Source organism: Caenorhabditis briggsae (genome assembly GCF_000004555.2).
Source record: "Caenorhabditis briggsae complete genome, chrI, whole genome shotgun sequence".
In the NCBI taxonomy this organism is placed as follows: domain Eukaryota; kingdom Metazoa; phylum Nematoda; class Chromadorea; order Rhabditida; family Rhabditidae; genus Caenorhabditis; species Caenorhabditis briggsae.
In genome coordinates this window covers 6282633-6301908 of record NC_013489.2, presented here as the reverse complement: position 1 = coordinate 6301908, position 19276 = coordinate 6282633, and the positions used below count along the sequence as shown (strand labels likewise).

Here is a 19276-nt window from a genome sequence, read left to right as displayed (position 1 = left end):
TCATAGTAGGCTCAGGTTTATCTTTAATCTCAAAACAGTTGCTAATGTATTTTTTAATGTAGGATCTGAATTTTATGTTTAATTTCATAAAATAAGGGAAGTCTTTTTCAGGACGGTCATTTTTTGGTCCAAAAAATAGCTGTTTTGCAAAAAATTGAAATTTTTCCTAGTAAGATGGAAGAATTTTAGCTTAGTGCCAATACAAAAAATGTTCAAAATAGTGTCTACAGTGTGCGGCAAAAGTATGGTAACACAATCAAAGTGATGTAACTTTCCCAAAATATCCCGTATCAACATGAAAATTGGACCATAGTTTACCGAATACTTTCTAATTATGAAGTTATAAAAATTGCTCGACGCGGTTGCCTTTGTTTCTCACAGCATCGATGAGTCTCTTCGGGAATGCCTCCACTGTGACACGTGGGTGCTTTGGGGATCGCTGGGCCGGTCCTGGGTTCAAACTTGTTTCCAATGACTACAAATTAGGTTCTGGACGTGCTTGGACCCTTGACTGAAATATTTCATATGCTGAATAGTACAACAGATTCATGTCTGACGACGAGGGTGACCATGCGCAAGTCATACTAAATATTGAAAAATTGGCGTGCATCATGGCTGAATAATTTTTGTCTTGTGAGCGGGAGCAGAAGCCCGATGAATAGTCCAAACATGGTTTTCAAAATAGGATTTGGTCCATGGAAGAAAATACCCTTTGAAAATTTCTTCATATTAGTACTTTTTGTTGATTTTCACCCCAAAATCTACAAAAATTAGAACTTGGAGGTTGTTGCACCAAAAACCATGACGTTCTGATGATATGAATCTCTTTTCGTCATGTTACTATTCTTATTAAATAGCTCAGATCTCGGGGAAGAAACTAGATAGTTTTTCGATGAGAATTCGACTTCCACCGTCAAGAGTTTCTCATCGACAAACATCATCCTCATGTGTTCATTTTGGCGCGTGCCAGCAAATGTCAATTTGCACTTCTGGACGCCAACCAGATTGTTGTTTCCCGGCAGAATTCCAGTCTTTCGAACACGATATGGGGTCAGTCCAAGCTACTTTTATCGTTTTTACTGAGTGGCTGACTGCTCATTCGGAGCTCCAGGCTCATTTTTTCTTTCTTCGATGCGGATTTCGACAAACTTGTTCTTGGACGATCTTGCTTTTTTCAGAATGATCAAAGTTTGAGATATTATGTTTTTTGAACAGTTCTTTATTGTATTTAAAGGTGGGGGGACAGGAGATTTTACGGGGGATTTTTGGGGCCAGAGTATGCATTCTACCGTGGCGGTGTACAACGCTTAATGTCACTCTGCGTACAGCTGTCGTCCTCGCCTTTATGTATGCAATCGGGCGACCGCTTTCTCTTTGCCCGTGTAACTCAGTCGGTAGCGGCGCCGCACCCTCAATCCTCGTCCCACACGTTCAACTCCTCGAGAGGCATATTTAAACGAAATTTCGAGAACATTATTTTTTTCATGTCCCCCCACCTTTAACTAATCAAACCATTCCATGGTTATCCACACGGTTGTTCGTGAGATTCCAAGAGCTTTTCAGATGCTACCTGTGCCCACCCCTCTCTTGGCCACCTCGACGAGGGTACCTAGGTGTAGAGAACTTGTCACCATTTCTGTAAAAGTCAACCAAAAGAATTCAAAATTTGGTAATAAGGTAATTAAGACATGCTGAAAATAATGAATATTAATTCAGGACACTAAAAGTGCGCCTGCGCCCATCAGCTTGCGCGAAACTTGTGTTACCATAATTTTGCCGCACCCTGTACAATAAGACCTAATCATTATACACTCCACGACCATATTTTTGCAGGTGTGGCACAAGTCGAGTCAAACTATATCTCACATACCTTAGAAGTCCATAACCATGCAATATGCCAGTTGAATTACTTGAATTTTACACTCCTAATTTGAGCCCAGTACAACGCTTTTCTCAAGTGTTATGCTGATAAAAACATTTGCCCTGGTAATTATGCGCCACCCGTTGTTTCTTCAAATGGAGAACATGAAAAAAGTAGCAGTATCCTAAAGTTGGAAAGCGCTCCAACTTTTCAAAGCTCTTGTGAAAAGGGAAATTTAATATGTTTGAAATTCAGAAGTTCGGAAATCCGGAAAATCCGAAATTGAGGAACGGAGAAAATTAGGAGTCCCGAAATTTGGAATTTCAGAGATTGAGAAATCGGGAAATCGGGAAATCGAGGAATTCGAAAATTCAAAAATTCAAAAATTCAAAAATTCAAAAATTCAAAAATTCAAAAATTCAAAAATTCAGAAATTCAGAAATTCAGAAATTCAGAAATTCAGAAATTCAGAAATTCAGAAATTCAAAAATTCAAAAATTCAAAAATTCAAAAATTCAAAAATACGAAAATTCAAAAATTCAAAAATTCAAAAATTCAAAAATTCTGAAACTTTGAAACTCTGAAATTCAGAAATTCAGAAATCCAAAAATTCAAAAATTCTGAAACTTTGAAACTCTGAAATTCGGAAATTCAGAAATTCAAAAATTCAAAAATTCAAAAATTCAAAAATTCAAAATTCTGAAATTCGAAAGTTCAGAAAATTGAGAAATTGAAAGATGGAGAAATTGAGAAATTGAAAAATTCTGAAATTCTAATAATCAGAAATTGAGAAGTTCAAAAACTCAATTATTTCGTTTCCTGTGAAAGATATAAAAATTGTTTTTACTGATTAATTATTCATCATAATATCACCAATACTTAATCAAATGACATATTTTTCATATCTTTCACAGAAACCGAGATAATTGAGCTCAAAGTAGACGATTTGAATGGGATTCTTTTAAAGGAACATGTTAACCTAGATCAGGTTCTTAAACTTGAATATTTAATATTTAAACTTTTATATACTTTAATATTTCAAAAAAATTGTTTAAAATACGATTATCTACAATTGTAAAACAACCAAATTCGTGCATCTGATGATTTCTGTCATACGTAGCTCGTAAGTTATATATGGAATGTCTCATAACAGTGACTTTCTGATTAATTTTCTTGAGATTAGTTGTAAGTAAAAATGCATTTTCCGGTGTTCTCAATCGAAGAATTATGTCGAAACCATTTATTTAGACTATATAAAAATCATGCAATCTATACACATTGAGAAAGGGAAACTTTTGAGAGAGAGAGGGAGAGAAAGAGAAGAGCAGTGAATTTTACGAAAAGGCACTACACAAATTAGGGGGGGGGGGAATACATAAAACATGAAACAAATAAAAACTGTTAGGTAACCGTGTATTGAAGCGCAAGAGGAGTGAGAAGTTGATCTACAATGATTGAACGCGCTTCTCTTGAGCATCCATCTCGGCACGAACCGGTTGTGGAAGATCCTCTCCGACTTGCTCTTCGAGGAACTTGCGGATCTCCTGAGCATCTTGCTTCCAGTAGTCAGCTGGCACAGACATGAGCTCATCCCAGTTGACATTTCCGAGTCCTTCCAAGTTGATGGATCCCTTGGCTGGAACTGTACCGATTGGAGTCTCAACTCCAATATCAGTCTCTCCGTCGAGTCTTCTGATGATCCAGTCAATGACACGGATGTTGTCTCCGAATCCTGGCCACAAGAACTTGTTGTTAGCATCCTTACGGAACCAGTTGACGTGGTAGATCTTTGGCATCTGAAATTAAAAAATTTTACACAATTGAATGTTTTTAAAATTACAAACCGTTCTAGACTCGGTCTTCAGGTCCAACCAATGTTGAAGGTACTTTCCAAAGTTGTATCCCATGAATGGACGCATAGCCATTGGATCATGCATGACAGTCTTTCCAGTGAATTCAGCGGCAGCGGTGGCTTCTGACTTGAGACACGATCCAGTGAAAACTCCATGCTCCCATGAGTTGGTCTCGTAGATGAGTGGGACTCCTTGTGGACGACGTCCTCCGAAGATGATAGCCTCGATTGGAACTCCCTGTGGGCTTTCCCAGTCTGGATGGATGATTGGGCATTGATTGGCTGGAGCAGCGAAACGGCTGAAAAAACGCATGAGGAAAATAGAAAAGGGTCTAAGAGCCTTACGAGTTTGGATGAGCAGCCACTCCTGGCTCTCCGATGTGCCATTTCTCTCCGAGCCACGTGGTGATGTCAACATTCTTGTCCTTGATCTCATCCTCAAGACCTTCCCAGAAATATTCTCCGTTAGCGGTCTCGGCGACATTCGTGAAGATAGAGTTCTTCTGGAAAGTGGCAACAGCCATTGGATTAGTCTTGTTGGATGTTCCTGGAGCAACTCCAAAGAATCCAGCTTCTGGGTTGATAGCATAAAGTCTTCCGTCTTCTCCAAACTTCATCCAAGCGATGTCGTCTCCGACGCATCTGACCTTCCATCCTGGCAAGGTTGGCTCGAGCATAGCCAAGTTAGTCTTTCCGCAAGCAGATGGGAAAGCGGCGGCGATGAAGTGTTCACGACCACATGGACGAGTGACACCCATAATAAGCATGTGCTCGGCCATCCATCCTTCATCCTTGGCAATGTTGGAGGCGATACGAAGAGCAAAGCATTTCTTTCCGAGGAGAGAGTTACCTCCGTATCCGGATCCGAAGGACCAGATTTCACGCTCTGGTGGACGATGAGCAATGAGGACACGTTCTGGATTGCATGGCCAGTGGTTGATGACACGTTCTGTAATCAAGATAGGTTTAATTGATAACTCGGTATAATCTAAATATAGCCCCCCCCCCCCACTTTATANACAACTATAGTGGAGCCCCCCACCAGTCAAAAAATGGGTGGGGGGGGGGCTCTACTGAGGTGTGGGGGGCTGAAGTTGAATTGGTTGATTAAAGTATGACCGCCCACCAGTACAAAGTGGGGGCGTATACTTGAAGAACCTGGTATTCTTAAAATATGGCCCCGCAACTCCCTGCCTTCTTCAATTAAAGGCCCACCTATTCAAAAATAGCCCCCCAAAAAGAGAACTTTATCTGAACCCCCCCCCCCCCACTTTATTCAAATATGACCCCCCACCAATTCAAAAATAGCCCCCACCAATTCAAAAATAGCCCCACACCCATTCAATTTTAGACCCCCACCAATTCAAAAATAGGTCCCCACCATTTTTTGGCCTAAGCCTGAATTTTAGAATGTTTTAATTTCGGAAGTTCTGATAAGATATACATAGCTGACAAGTATTTTTCAGAAAAAGTTCCCGAGAAACAAGGAAAAATGGTGAAAAATGACACAAATTCCGAAAAAATCAAAGAAAAATTTTAAAAAAAGCTCAAAATTTGCATCATGACGGTTACGGTACCCTTCACACACACACACGCTTATTTTGATCTGCTGCAAGTGTCTAGATTGTTGGAGGTGGGGGGGCTCTACTATGGTTCATTTTGGGGGGGGGGGCTATACTTGAATTGGGGTGGGGGCTATATTTGAATTCAGCCGATAACTCTCCTAGAGATGGAACTTACGCTTGACTGGACGAGGGAGTCCTACGGAGTGAATGCAACGGACAAAATCCTGGTTACCGAGAGCATCCCAGACGCTGTTGTTGACACGGGTCATGATTCTCATGGAGAGGACGACGTAGTTCGAATCGGTAAGTTGGATTCCAATCTTGGAGAGTGGTCCTCCGACTGGTCCCATGGAGAAAGGAATAACGTACATGATACGTCCAGCCATACATCCTGGGAACGAGAGTCGAGCTCAGTTGCAAGATCTTCTGGTGCAAGCCAGTGTCCCATGATTGGCTCAACTCCTTCTTTAGTATGTGTGACAGTGTCGTACTTGTTCTTGGTGACCATCCAGGTCTTTGACTCGACACGTGCAACGTCCTTTGGATCCGTTCTGCAGATGTAGTTGTTCTCGTAAGCCTCGAGTTTGGAGAGCATTCCACGTTCGATGAGCTTGTCGATAAGCTCGTCAGCTTCATGTTGAGATCCATCGCAGATGAAGATTCCACGTGGACGCATCAACTCCGCCTTCTCGGCGATGAAGCGTTGAACCTTGGCTGGCAGAAGATGGAAGTCTCCCTAAAATGTTTATATTTGTTGCCCTATACCCATGCACCCAAAACTACAAGACCCTGAAACCAAAGTTCAATTTTTCCTCCTCTACGCGGCGGCGCCTTTTTAAAATTTACATCAACAATAGTATCATTTGAACATCACAACCTTTCGTTTCGATGCTATCCCAAACCGGTTCTTGCACGAAAAACGTCGTTGGTCGAATTTTGTTTATTATTTCACATGTTTCGATTCTCTCATTTCTCTTGTCTCTCACTATCTCAAACGGATCAATTGACCGTGGGCACGACAGGGGTCGAAAAAGAGTCAGAGGGCACCAACTGCTATCCGGCTCCCCACTTGTGTCCGATTGCACGCAGACAAAAGGTTGTGATGAGAAGGATATGAGTTGCAAACACGCCACGTGGGGATAGTACTTCTTTTGACACTGTGGTCTTGGGAACTTTGGTTTGTCGAAAACTCAAAAGCGAAAAGCCCCAGAAGACAATACATGATTGTTTCGCCAGAAGTTATGATTCATTTTGGAACACAAAAAACTATTCTTCAAAGTTTGTTTTCTAGGTATCAACTTTTCTCTCTCGAGTATTTTTTGCTCAGTGCTCCCCATTTTTCAACCAGAACTACTCAAAATCAAGAGACACTCGGATGCTAATTTCCCACACGAGAAAGCCACTTTCAATTCCAAAAGAAGAAAAAAACGACGAGCTGTTTTCTTATTTTGCTTTTCTTCCCGGCTATTCCTCTCTTCTGGAATATTCTATGGTCCCCGGTGCCTGGCGCACGCGCACGCTCTCTCCACACACAACAACTACACATCGGCACGAAATCACCCCACGTGGCGAAAAGCGCCCGTACTTTGCGCCGCCCTTCAGGGAACAGTTTGGAAAACCCCGCAACTGTCTCGTGGTGTGATATGATATCGGCGAGTCAATCAAGTGATAAGCGATCAATTCCTTCAGAAAATCATCGCTCTTTTGGCCTTTACAACGCAGGCAGTAGACGGTGGTCTTCTTTGGTCTCTCCGATGGTTTGTTTATTGTGAAGACGAATTGAAAAGCAAAGCAATGGGAAAATCCTATTAGCAAACATTTTTTGTGTTACTATTTTGTATTGTGTTACTTGTGAAAGGGACAAAGAGTTGGCACAAACTTCCATTTGGAAAATTGTTATGGATGGGAGTTTCTTTAGGTAGAACTTCTATCTCTTGCTTTTTCAAAGAAAAATTGGCTTTGGTAGACCCCCTTATGTGTACTTTCCACCTTCTTCTTCTTATCAAATTTTGTTTGCTTCGGTGTTGTATTCGTCGTTATCATAGCAGTTAAATATCAAAATAATGAAAGTGTAAACAATATTATGTTTCTCTTCTCGGCATATTCTTACCTTGAGAATTGGAACATGCCCAAGACGCTTCATGACGACCTCATTGACGACGTAGAAGGCATCTTCAGAGATCTGACGGAGCGAAGCGTTGGCAGCTCCTGTGTTCTGAAAAAGAAGTACTTGTTGGAAAATTAAAAACATAGACTTTAATTAATTACCTTGTATGGAGTGAGAAGATTTGGATCGACCGACATTCTCGATTTTCTACACCGACTGTGCCCGAAGCTTGGGTTGCTGGTGTGTGAATGAGGAGAAGAAAAAGATGGCAGGAGTATCAGTGGCCGTCAGTAGAGAATGGCCCCAAAAGAGACGCAGCACGCTGAAGAGCACACGAAACGAAGAGACGTAGCCGATGCCTGGTCACCAGATCGAGGTTGCCTCTCCTTCTCTCCTACGACTCCGCCCAAGTTTCTGTGTGTTATTTTTGAACGATGATGTTCAATGTATGTTGTATACGGCAAGAAAAAACTGCCGAAGAAGAAACTATGGGTGCTCGAGGTGGGGTGACTGTAAAAAGCAAGGGATAATGATGTCATGAGAGGGAAAAAGATCAAATTAGTGAAGGAAGGACGTTATTCGATTCAAGGAGATTGATGAGCGTTCATTGAACAGAATCTAAATACACGGTGCAAAGTTCAGAAAGCAGTAGAAAGAAAACAAGAGCATCGATGCCATGAAAACGAAAACGTTGAAGGTACGAGGAGCTTGCTCGACACAAACAGAACGCTTTCGATTGAATTTTCGAGTTGTTTACATGTTCATATGTTGTTTTTCTTTCGGCAAAAAAGGAACAGAAAAACAAAGTTTGGCGCTTGACACAAAAAAAAAATGAAAATTTTGTAATTCAATTTGGCGCGCTTCCGCAAAGCCACACTACGCAAACACTCAACAAAATGTGTACAGTAATCTTTCAGAAAAAAGGTTTCGAGTTCCAATTCTGAAACTCTTTTGCAGTAATTGCTTTGTAGAATACGTGAGAATTTTCACAAAAAATCTAAATTATACTGAAAGCGTCGTGATTCATTTGGTTCCTATTGATGCATCTGAAATTGTGCTCCATTCAGCTGAAATACTGAAAACCTAGAATGCATGTAGAAAAATAAATATTTATTTTTGAGCAAAGAATTATATAAAATTCGGATGTTTTGTGTTGAGCAAATAAGCATTCTAAAACAGAAGAAAAGATTCCGGATCCAGAAAAAGTATTATCTTTCAGAATCCAAGATCAGTCCCTTAAAAAGTGAAAATCGTCAGCAACCTGAATCGATAACAGAAAATTTGAATTTCTGGGAATAACGACAGAAATATTTAGAAATAAAAAAAACAAATGGACGGTGATTTGTGATTCTCAGAAAATTAGTAATACATCTAAGAGAACATAAGAAGTGAGGAGGGCAGTACAGTAATGGAAAAAAAAATAGAAAACTATAATCGGTGGTCGGAAAGACTAGAAATTTAGAAAGTGTTCGGTTTTGGAGTTGAAGAGTCATTTTTTAGAAAAACGCAAAAATAGAAAATGGATAAACATATAAAAGGCAGTGATGGAAGAGAAATAGAGAGACATTTGAGCGAACCAAGTGACACGTGCACCATATATAGAGAAACGACTGGGAAAGCGTTGTACGTTAAAGTGGGAAACAAAATGAATCGACCGGATCGAGGAATAAAGAAAGCGATGAGAGATTTACAGGGAGGGGTAACAAAAGATCACAGCATTGAGGCACCATTCATCCACGATAGCACGAAGTCGGCTACGAAGACGCAGAAGTTGATGAAAGCGAGAATCTGAAAAGGTGGTATTTAGATTAATGAAACTAACTTTTTTCCTGGAAATAGAACTGAAAATGTGATACTCACACAAGCAATGATCCATTCAGCTCGATGACAAACGAGATTGATTCTCGGACCGTTTGGTGGATAACATGCTGCGAAATAGGCTTCCACAAATCCAGCAACTAGCCAGAAGAAGCATCCGGCTGCAGTTAGAAGACCATCCTGAATTCAAGATTTGGTGAATACTATGAATACTGTAGTTGGGAGAAACAACAACAACACTTAGGATATTTCACTTGAAATAACATACCTATAATAGAAGGGCCCTCACACGGTTAAGTTCGAGCTTAATTACCTCGGTTCCTATGAAAGATTTCAAAAAGTTGTCAACTGTTAAATTGTTCATCATAATATCAAAAATATTTCATCAGTTGACAGCTTTGACCAGCTTGACAGCTGGCTGGTGGGCCTTCGGCGCGATTTAACCTATTTGTTTTACTGTACTTCGCTCCGCTCCTCATTTTTCACAAAACGTTTAATGACAGATCGAAAAAATTGAAAAAAAATAAGCGTATGCATGGCTTTTTACAAGCAGGGAAAAGGAACTTTGGAAATTAACCAATAATGGTCCTCGGAGATCAGGACGGGGGACCCTTTCATGTACTGAGCTTCTACGTGGCGAAAGGGATCAATAGACCAAATGTCTGGCTAATCAGTTCACTTGCTATTTTTCATAAATTTCATGTTTCATCCTTGAATTTCAGGAAACGTTCTAAATGTTTTTTTTTTAATTTCTAACCTTAAAGGAGGCCAGACATCAAAAAAAGTTTTCCTGATATTTTTCATAGAGAACCCCCATGAGGGGTTGAACTCATGACAGGCAGCTCAGGGGTACAGCTCGCGAAGGCGCCTGCCGACTGATGGTCTACATAAGCGCGGCGCGATTTCGTCCCCCGAACTGTCCCCCGAAATATTTGCTGTCTCGCCTCCTTAAATCTCTTTTTTGGAAAATTGAAAGCGCCGATGCATTTTCAGCGAGAATGTATTCAAAAATTAGGTTGACATTTTGAGAAAAAATCTTGTGATAGAAATCCATGTAAAAGAATGACTCACTAAAAGTTCATCATAATATTACCAAAATTTTATCAGTTGACAAAATTTCGATACCTTTCACATAAATCGAGATAATCAAGCTCAAAGTTAGACGGTTTGGGTGGTGCTCCTAGAGGAAGAAGGGTAATAGACGAGGTAATTCAAGAACTCAAACAGTTTTTTAAAAGTAAAATTTTCAAAAAGTACGGTAGCCTAACTTCGGATATACCGCAAAATGTTCGAATCCAAAAACTCACAACTTTCTTCCAAATGGCTAAATTGCTGGCAAAACAAGAAGTGATACCAAGAACAAGAGAAAAGAATGAAAACGAAACACTGATTCCCAACACTAATCCCTGCCATTCTGTATTCGTTCTTATCACAAAATCATGGAACGAATTGCCTTTCATCGGTCCTAACACTAATCCAATCACTGCTACTCCGAGGATCTGGAAAGTGAAAAACAATTAATTTTGAGATTTCGTGATTATACTTACAACTTGAACTGCTTTGGCTGCAAGCCTTGCATATAATGGGTAGTTCCTATTGTTCAATGCATTTTTCGGATGCATCGTTGAGGGTGGATATGTTGTGTATGAAGGTGCATAGAAGGGTCGTAACCTTCGTAACGTCATCGTCTGTTGCTGTTGTTGCTGAAGAATATCATTTTTCAAATTAATAAATTTTTGAATTATGTTCTTAATAACTGTTCCCTCAATTTACTGTATTTGCTCTAATAGAAACTCACCCAACCTCTCAACTTTGAGCTCAATTATCTCGATTCCGATAAAAGATATCAAAAATTAGTAAAGGGATAAAATATTGGCAATACTATGATAAATAGTTATCAGTTGACAAATGTCTGATGCTTCTTATAGGAAACGAGATAATTGAGATCAAATTTAAATTATGGAGGTCCTTCTATTACAAATTTTACAATATCTGTTCTTACTTAAATAAGACTATAATAATTTCAAAGAATCTCAGAATTCAAACGAAATCCATTTATATAACTCACCGTCCTATGTCCAACTTCTCCATAATAATTCCTATTATACGGTGTAAATACAGTATCTCCCATTCCAGCTCCCCCACCACCTCCAAAATCTGTTTCCTGATATCTTCCAATCGGTGGTTCCCTTTTCTTTCTGTACATTGGTATCGGTTTTTTCGCTGGTCCCAAATATGCTTTATACTGTCGTCGATCGAAAGCCTCCGCAGAAACGCCTCGTCCCCGCCGACTCTCCGCTCCTAATGTTCCCATTGTCGGCGCCGTCGATCGTGGTCTTGATGGCGCCGTTCGAGATCGTCGAGGAGGACTTGGCGCCGGTTGGGGATATGGGCGATAGGCGCCAGAAGCACCCGGATATGGACCATAGGCACCTGGATACGCGGATGCTTGTTGATAGTTGTAATGGGAATAACTTGGATATCCATAATACGGGTATTGATGTGTCTGATGTTGTTGACTTGTGTCTCCGTATGTTGGATCTGGAAACAAGTAATATTATACTGAACACATGTTCAGAGTTTTTTTATAGCTGATTTTCTTATTAATATCTACCGTATTTCCTCTGACAAGGTAACCTTTTAAGTTGACCCTCTAATTTGCAAAAACTAACTTTACAGGATGAAAGAGCATGTTTGAAAACTTATCAAACCGTTTTCAAAATCTGCTTAAGAAACCTTTAAAGTACTGAAATTTCAGTTTCAGTACCAAAAAACACCTTCTCAGTGTGAAATCGGCAAATTTCAAATTCGATTTTCTCCACTTCTAGGAGGTTTTAGGACTTGAAACTTTTTGTGTTATACTTAAAATGATTTGAAATTTCTATATTTTAACATTTTTATCAAAAACATGTTCAAAATTGAAAACTTGGGCAGATCCAAAGTGTAAGCGAATTTCGAAACTTTCCGAAACTTTTCAGAAAAAACATTTTTTGAATAAAAATGTCACAATATAAAATTTCAAATCATTTTAAGTATAACACAAAAAGTTTCAAGTCCTAAAACCTCCTAGAAGAGGAGAAAATCCAATTTGAAAATTGCCGATTTCACACTGAAAAAGTGATTTTTTGATATTTAAACTGATTACAGTACTTTAAAGGTTTCTTAAGCAGATTTTGAAAACGGCTTTATAGGTTTTAAAAAATGCTCTTTCATCCTGGGAAGTTAGTTTATGCAAATTAACGGGTCAACTTAAAAGGTTCCCTTGTGAGAGAAGCCTACACAAACCGCCAACTTCAAACTCAATTATCTCGCTTCCTGTGAAAAGTATCAAATTTTGTCAACTAATAAAATACTGGTGATATTATGATAATTGTTCAATCAGTTGATAGATTTCTGATATCTTTCACAGAAATCTAGATATTTGAGCTCAAAGTTAACATCTTCGACGTTGTTCTATCAGACGAAGTACGGTAATCCAAACATCTTATAAATACAGTACCGTGCAAAAGGTTGTCTCACTTTTTGTTTTTCGAGCACAACTTTCTTCATCGGGCAATTCACTACATTTCACAGACAAGTTTGCCTCATCAGCTCTATGTATTTTGAAGAAAGTTATGCTCGAAAAAAAAAGTGGACAACCTTTTGCATGGTACTGTATGCTTCTCGGATTCAAAATTGTGTTCTTCCAAATTCTCAATCTTTCGAATTTCTATACTAACCTATGTATCCATTCTGACCGTACGGCTCGTGTAGATACGCCGGATTGTACACGCCGCCCATGTAGTAGGCACCGTTGACTGGGTGCCCCAACGGTTCCTGAAAAAAAACTTTTTTTCCTTTTAATGTTCACAAGCAAATTTTCAATGTCTCTTGCAATTCGTAAAGTCCATCTCGGAGTTGATCGTGTATGCAAATAAGCTGAGACTTTACGTAATACACTGATTTGCAACATTTCGGAAGAGAGAGACAGAGCATGGGAAAATGAGAGATGGCAGATAAATCACAAGTATCTGCTCATTACGCTGATAAGCTTCTATTTGTATACCGAATAGTAAAAGATTCTTGTCTGATAGGGAAGGAAACGGAAGAGATATTGTTGAATAAAACGGATTGAGTTCAGACTGAGAAATATACATAGAAGGAGATGGCGAAAGCAAAGAAAGTTGGTCCATTGGAATTCAAAAGCGGAAAGAAACTAATTCTTGAAGCAGGATTACTTTCGATAGTCTTTCAAAAGATAGTAAACTCTAAAATGAATAATTGAAACATAACGTAAACACTCTAATCGAAGCCCATCCAAACCGTCAACTTTAAGGTCAATTTTCTCGATTTCTATAAGAGATATCAAGAATGTGTCCAATGGCAAAGCGTAGGTAATTTTATGACAAACATGTTACCAATTGACAAGTATTTGGTATCTTTCACAGGAACCAACTTAAATTGGCTCAAAGTTGGAAGTTGGTGGGTCATTCTATTAGAATGTTTACGGTGATTTTGAACTACTGTAAACATCGTAGTTTAGGATGTAAACAACAAACAACAGGTGGAACTTTCATAAAAATGCAGACTACAAAAATAGATTTATCAAGAAAAAATTGAAGTTATTCTTTTTTTTTAGAAAACAAAAAACAGAAGTTAAAAATTGATCGGGAAAAAGTTTAACTTAATTTCAAACACTATAACTTTTTTGTCAAAAATAGAGAAATAGAAACAGAAGAAGCGATTTTTTAAAAGAAAAAATCTCTATCAAAAAATTGGAACCAATTTTTTAAAATCTGAGCTAATTATGAAAAGTTCAATGTCGGGTAATATGACTGCTGTTTTGAGCGATGCCATAGGAAAACAAGGTTGTGAATGTTGAATTACAGCATATGTCCGGTAGACTTTGGCTAAAAATATCAAGAATCAAAATCCTGGAGATTGTAAAATTTTCTCAACAGCAAGGATTGAATATGTTCATGAACTGCTTTTCACTGGAGAAATCAGAAGAATATTACCGTATTTCCTGATAGAAACCCACTCAAACCGTCAACTTTGAGCTCAATCATCACGATTCCTGTGAAAGTTATCAAAATTTTGTCATATGATAAAATATTGCTGATATTATGATGAACAATTTATCAGTTGACGAATTCCAGATATCCTTTACAGAAGTCGAGATAATTGAGCTCGAAGTTGAAGGTTGGTAAGGGGATTCTATTAAAGAAAATACGGCAGGCTAATTTGTTACAAAATGTATATAAAAGATTTTCTATGGTGTTGAACATTGGTCGTTTTTTAAATCAAAAATTCGAAATTAATGGACGAGTGTTTCAGAAAATGTTTTAATCAAAATAATGGATTCCAAAAACAATGGTGTCCCAAATTTGTCTAATTTTCCAATCTCGGAAACATGTGTAAATTAATGTGTGAGAGATGAGAGTAGAAGGAAAAAGAGCACATCTGAGAGGAGCAAAGCAATAGAGGGAAACCAGTTTTGGTCTCAAAAAGAGCCCCCACACTACAATACGATTGTCAATACGGAAGGGAGGATTCACGTGAATCGGAACAAGGAAATAGGAAGAAGCAGAGTGAGAGAGAGAGAGAGGAAGAAAGGAACATTTTTGAACTTAAAATATTCATAAATCTGTGATAAGACAAAATAATAACAAAAGAAATGTGTAAATCAAAGAAGAGCAATAAGAAATTATCGGGAAGAAGAAGAAGAAGGTGCACTCGAAACAAGAAGAAAAAGCATGATGAGGGCGAGGGGAGGAAAGTTCGGCTTGTAGTCAGTCAAGTATGTCGTCAGGTACTCACAGGCAAATATTCAAATCTTTGCAACAACGGGAGGCTTGTACTGTTGTGCGGGAGAGGAGGAGAATCTAGTGAGCACGCACAAAACAAATCAAAAGAGAAAGAGAAAGAAGATTTCAAACTTTTTGGACATTTTCCGAAAGAGAAAGAACATAAAGATATGTGAGATGGGTCGGATTAGATAAATAGAAGAGGAACATCTGGCACATTTTTTGCGGGTTTTGAGTGAAATTTTCTTGAGAATAAAGTGTTGAAAGTCTTAAACTATATCATTATGAGTTGTCGTAAGCGCGTTCACAATTTTTGGAATGGCTGGGAAAAACCACTGAAATGTTCAGAGAAACTAACAAACTTTGGAATGAGCATCTAAAAGAATTTCTTCTGCTGTTACTCTTCGACTCTATTTTTCGTTTTTTTTTTTGGAATTTAAATTGAAATGGCAAAAACGGAAGAATATTTTGAAGTAGGGCTCCGACCAAAAAGTTTTATTGCACTAAAATGTTTTAAAAGTTATGTACTTTCCTAATAATATTGCAAAAATCCAAAAAGAGCCTTTAAAGGGGACGATTTTTCTTAAAAGGGTGGCGAATAGGGGCGAGGAATTGACTTCCCGCACAGTGAGAAACCAAGGCCACGGCGGCGAGCCGTCTTTCTTTTAAGTGACAGATTCTTGTCTTTTAAACGTTTTACATGTTGGAGATAAAAGACGAAAAATCCGGGAAAATTGCTATGCAAAAAGGCGGCGTCCCTCCGCCGTGGCCTAGGTTTCTCACTGCGCGGGAAATCAAATTATCGGCCCAATTGGTCATCTTTTTAGCAAAATTGTCACTTTACACGGCGTTTTTCCGAGACTACGGATTAAAAACAACTTTTCAATCATTTTAATGCAGTACAAGTTTTATCGGAGTCCCTTTTGAAGCAAGTTCATCAATTTTTACAAATGCCATCCAGAGACTCTTGTCCAAAACAGAATCTGAGATTTAAATACGAAGACAGACATATCATAATATCCCACTCATAAATAGGCACTGGAAGAGAGAAGCATATCCGTCCCTTCTCATATTTCATTATCACATCTGTACGTCTACTTCAGAAGACGTTCTTCTTCTTCTAAACCTCCAAGGAGATGACCAACGTCTTCCAAAAGGAATTCGTTTCATTCTCTTTGTCTCAATTTAGGCGGTGAATTGGCTCGTAAAAGAAAAGATAGTGTAAATTTACGGTTGCGCGCGAGAAGAGATAGGCACAATTAGTTAAATTGTCAAACATTCTTCGTCTTCAAACGGAAAAAGCAGAATAGATAAATGAAAGGAAAAGAACTAATAAAGTTCCGAACGGATCGAAGAAGGGTGTGTTCCGTGTCACAGCCGATATAATGACTTACCGACTCATATTTTAGAATAGCAACCAATAGAAATGGTATTTTGTCAGTGGACATTTCGAAAAACTGAACTACAAAAAAAAATAATTTGGACTGCCAAAACCGTCTCCTGCTATAATCCCCATGTTGACCCCACAATGGCAACTAACGGATTTGAAAAAGGAAAGAGAAAAAAAGGTTAGAGGTGGAGGAACATGAAAAAAAATTATCTCAAATTTTTTATAAACGCTCCTCGAGGAATTGAACTTGCGGGCCCACCGAAGGCGGTGCCCCACAGCTACCAGCTGAGCTACCGTTACGCCAGAATTCATACCATAACTCCAAAAAAATTCGAAAATTCTTCTGTTCCCCCTTCTTTAAAAGCACAAAGTTTTGATTTTTAGAAGTCAATGAACATTTCGAAGGCTTGATAAAATTCAAGTAATAGTTTCAAATTCCTAAAATAGGTGAAAACTGATAAAGCTAAAATAAAATCAAAGGGGAAAAGTGGTCGGTGGGGCGCGGCTCGGTGCTGGCGGCTCTTGAGAACACTTGTCACGCTTAACACTTGCTCTTTTCCTTTTCTCCCGTTTCCCGCTTCTCTTCCCCCCGGATTAGAAGCTAGCTTTTGGAAGTGTGAAGGGCCATTGAAAACAGTTTAGAGGCCCTTTTAAGAAAGAGAACAAACTTATTTAGTTGGCCGAACTTCGAACCGAGAAAATGGTTTAGAAGGGGTGAAGAGAGAGAGAGAGAAAGGATTAACGATTGGAAAGTGATTCGGATGGATGACGAAGAGAGAAAAGAGAGAACAGAAATGATTGACAAAAAACGATGTGCGGGTGTTTTTTGTTTATTTATTTACCTGTCCATAGTCGTACGGAAAGTGCTGTTGATATAGGGAAACATCTCGGAATGCGGAGGCAGGTATTATCTGAAACTTCAGTAAATTGAGGATTTAGAAAAATTGTACTTTTCTTGGCATTGGAAGGCAACAAATTCAAAAACCCAAAAATATAAGTAATACCAAAACATATGGACTTTGACAGGTCTGAAATTAGAAGCCCACACTCCTCTCAATAATCTTGATTTCGGCGAAAGATATCAACACCGTGCCAACTAACAAATTATTGTTCATAATGCTGCCAATATTTTTTCAGTTGACAAAGTTTTGATAGCTTTCATAGGAATCGAGATAACCGAGCTCAAAGTAGACGATTTCGATGGGCTTTTATCAGAAAAATACGGTATATGTAGGCGCCGCAATGAAAGGAAGCGGGGCGACCAAATTTTTCTCCCCTTTTCAGAAGTCCATCTTTGAAGTCTTGTGCCGGGCGTTAGAAACTCATTATTTTTTGGGTTAAAACTTGTCCCTACGTAATCGACTGCGAAAAATTGAATGAAACCATCAGTTTTTCAATATTTTCATTATTTTGGTTCGAAAACTTTGAAAAATAGGAGTCGGACTGACAAAATGGGCTAAAAGTGTTAGATGAAGGGGGGATGCCCCCAAATTTGTTGATGGATTCTGGTAGATTATGAACTGGGGGATTGGATTTTGAAAAAAATATAATTTCTACTGTCGCCGTAATACACAATTTTTAGCCAAAGTTCCAGCCAAAATAAAAAAAATTTCAGCGATGACCCCAACCTTTTTTGCATATTATGGTGAAACTAAGTCTTGTGTACACCTGTGTCAATTTTCAGAAAAATTGATAACCTTTAAGTAGTTTTAATACCTATCCCAAAATCCCAAACTTTCAAAATTTCCGGTTTTTGGAAGTTTTGAAGGGGAAACAGGGGGGGGGGGGAAGGGGTGCCCCCGATTTTCTTTTTACCATAAGATTCTACGAAAAATTTGGCACCGAATACAATCCTAAATAAAAAATTCTACTGTAATAACTTTTAGGCCAGAAGAAATTTGATAATTTAAAAGTTGACGTGGATGTGACCTATATATTTTTAATTAAAGCGCTGCAACTCGCGAGTTTTTCACTAAACGTTTAAAAGTTTGATTCTCAGTCAACGAAATTTGACACGTCGCGCAGTGATTTTTCACGTTCGCTGGGGCGCGTTTTCCGACCAGGTTCTTTGAAATAGCGTGTACATGTTATGTTGTATGTTCTGAAAGTAGATCTCAGAATCGTCAGAACCTTTGGAAAATCTGTGGTCCTAGAGTTCACAAAAACAAGAACCCGTTCAAGTCTATAGAATATGAAAATTTTAGAATCTCAATCATTGGAATCTCATCTTTGAATTTCCAACTCTCAGAATCTTAATTCTCAAAATCATTGAACAGATTTCAGAAATTCAAAAATGTTTAATTATTCCTTCTCAAAAACAAAAACTCAGAATTTCGATAGTCCAGAAAAGATTTTCATTTTCAAAACAATTCTGAAATTTTGATATTTTGAGATTCTAAAATTCTGAGATCTTGAGACTCTGAGATTCTGAATCCCTCTGTAAATTTTTCCCACCATATCTCTTTTTCAGATCTTTCATATTTTATAACTCCTGTTTATCGTTTTTAATAAATCTTACATATCCAATTCCATTACCTTTTCGGGTCACAATTTTATGAAACAAAAGACTAACCTTGACTGTACCTGCCCCATAAGGGTACTCCATTTGTTTCTAATCGGTTCGCAATTCAAAAATGACCATTATCAAGTGGCCAGAAAACTCTTCCTTCCTCCTCTTTTTGACGTATTTCTAAAGGCGTCCGTCTGGAAAAATATAGGGAAAATGGAATCGGTAGACTAAATATCAGACCAGAAAATCTTGATGGTGAAAATTTTAGAGAATGCGGGGGAAAATAAAAAATTTGAAAAGAGAGAAAAATGCGGAAAAGATGGATGAAGATATAATAGAAAAGACTTAACTTATAGAACACCCGGATTAGGAAATTGTGAAAAACATT

At 38.5% G+C, this 19276-nt stretch overlaps 2 protein-coding genes across 2 annotated transcripts; both read right to left on the bottom strand.

Annotated features, from left to right (window-relative positions):
* Positions 1-3306: 3306 nt before the first annotated feature.
* Positions 3307-7582, bottom strand: CBG08279 (the record flags this gene model as incomplete). The annotated part of the gene is given in 7 exon segments (XM_002639894.1): positions 3307-3657; positions 3706-4012; positions 4059-4662; positions 5454-5676; positions 5679-6014; positions 7389-7493; positions 7547-7582. Coding segments are annotated over 7 exon segments (1962 nt in total).
* A 1513-nt stretch (positions 7583-9095) lies between these two features.
* CBG08278 lies at positions 9096-18984 on the bottom strand (the record flags this gene model as incomplete). Its single annotated transcript, XM_002639893.1, has 8 exons — positions 9096-9173; positions 9246-9383; positions 10511-10702; positions 10751-10906; positions 11272-11744; positions 12923-13019; positions 17222-17290; positions 18952-18984. The coding sequence occupies 8 exons, from the start codon at positions 18982-18984 to the stop codon at positions 9096-9098; spliced, it is 1236 nt and encodes a 411-aa protein (XP_002639939.1).
* Between the last annotated feature and the right edge of the window lie 292 nt (positions 18985-19276).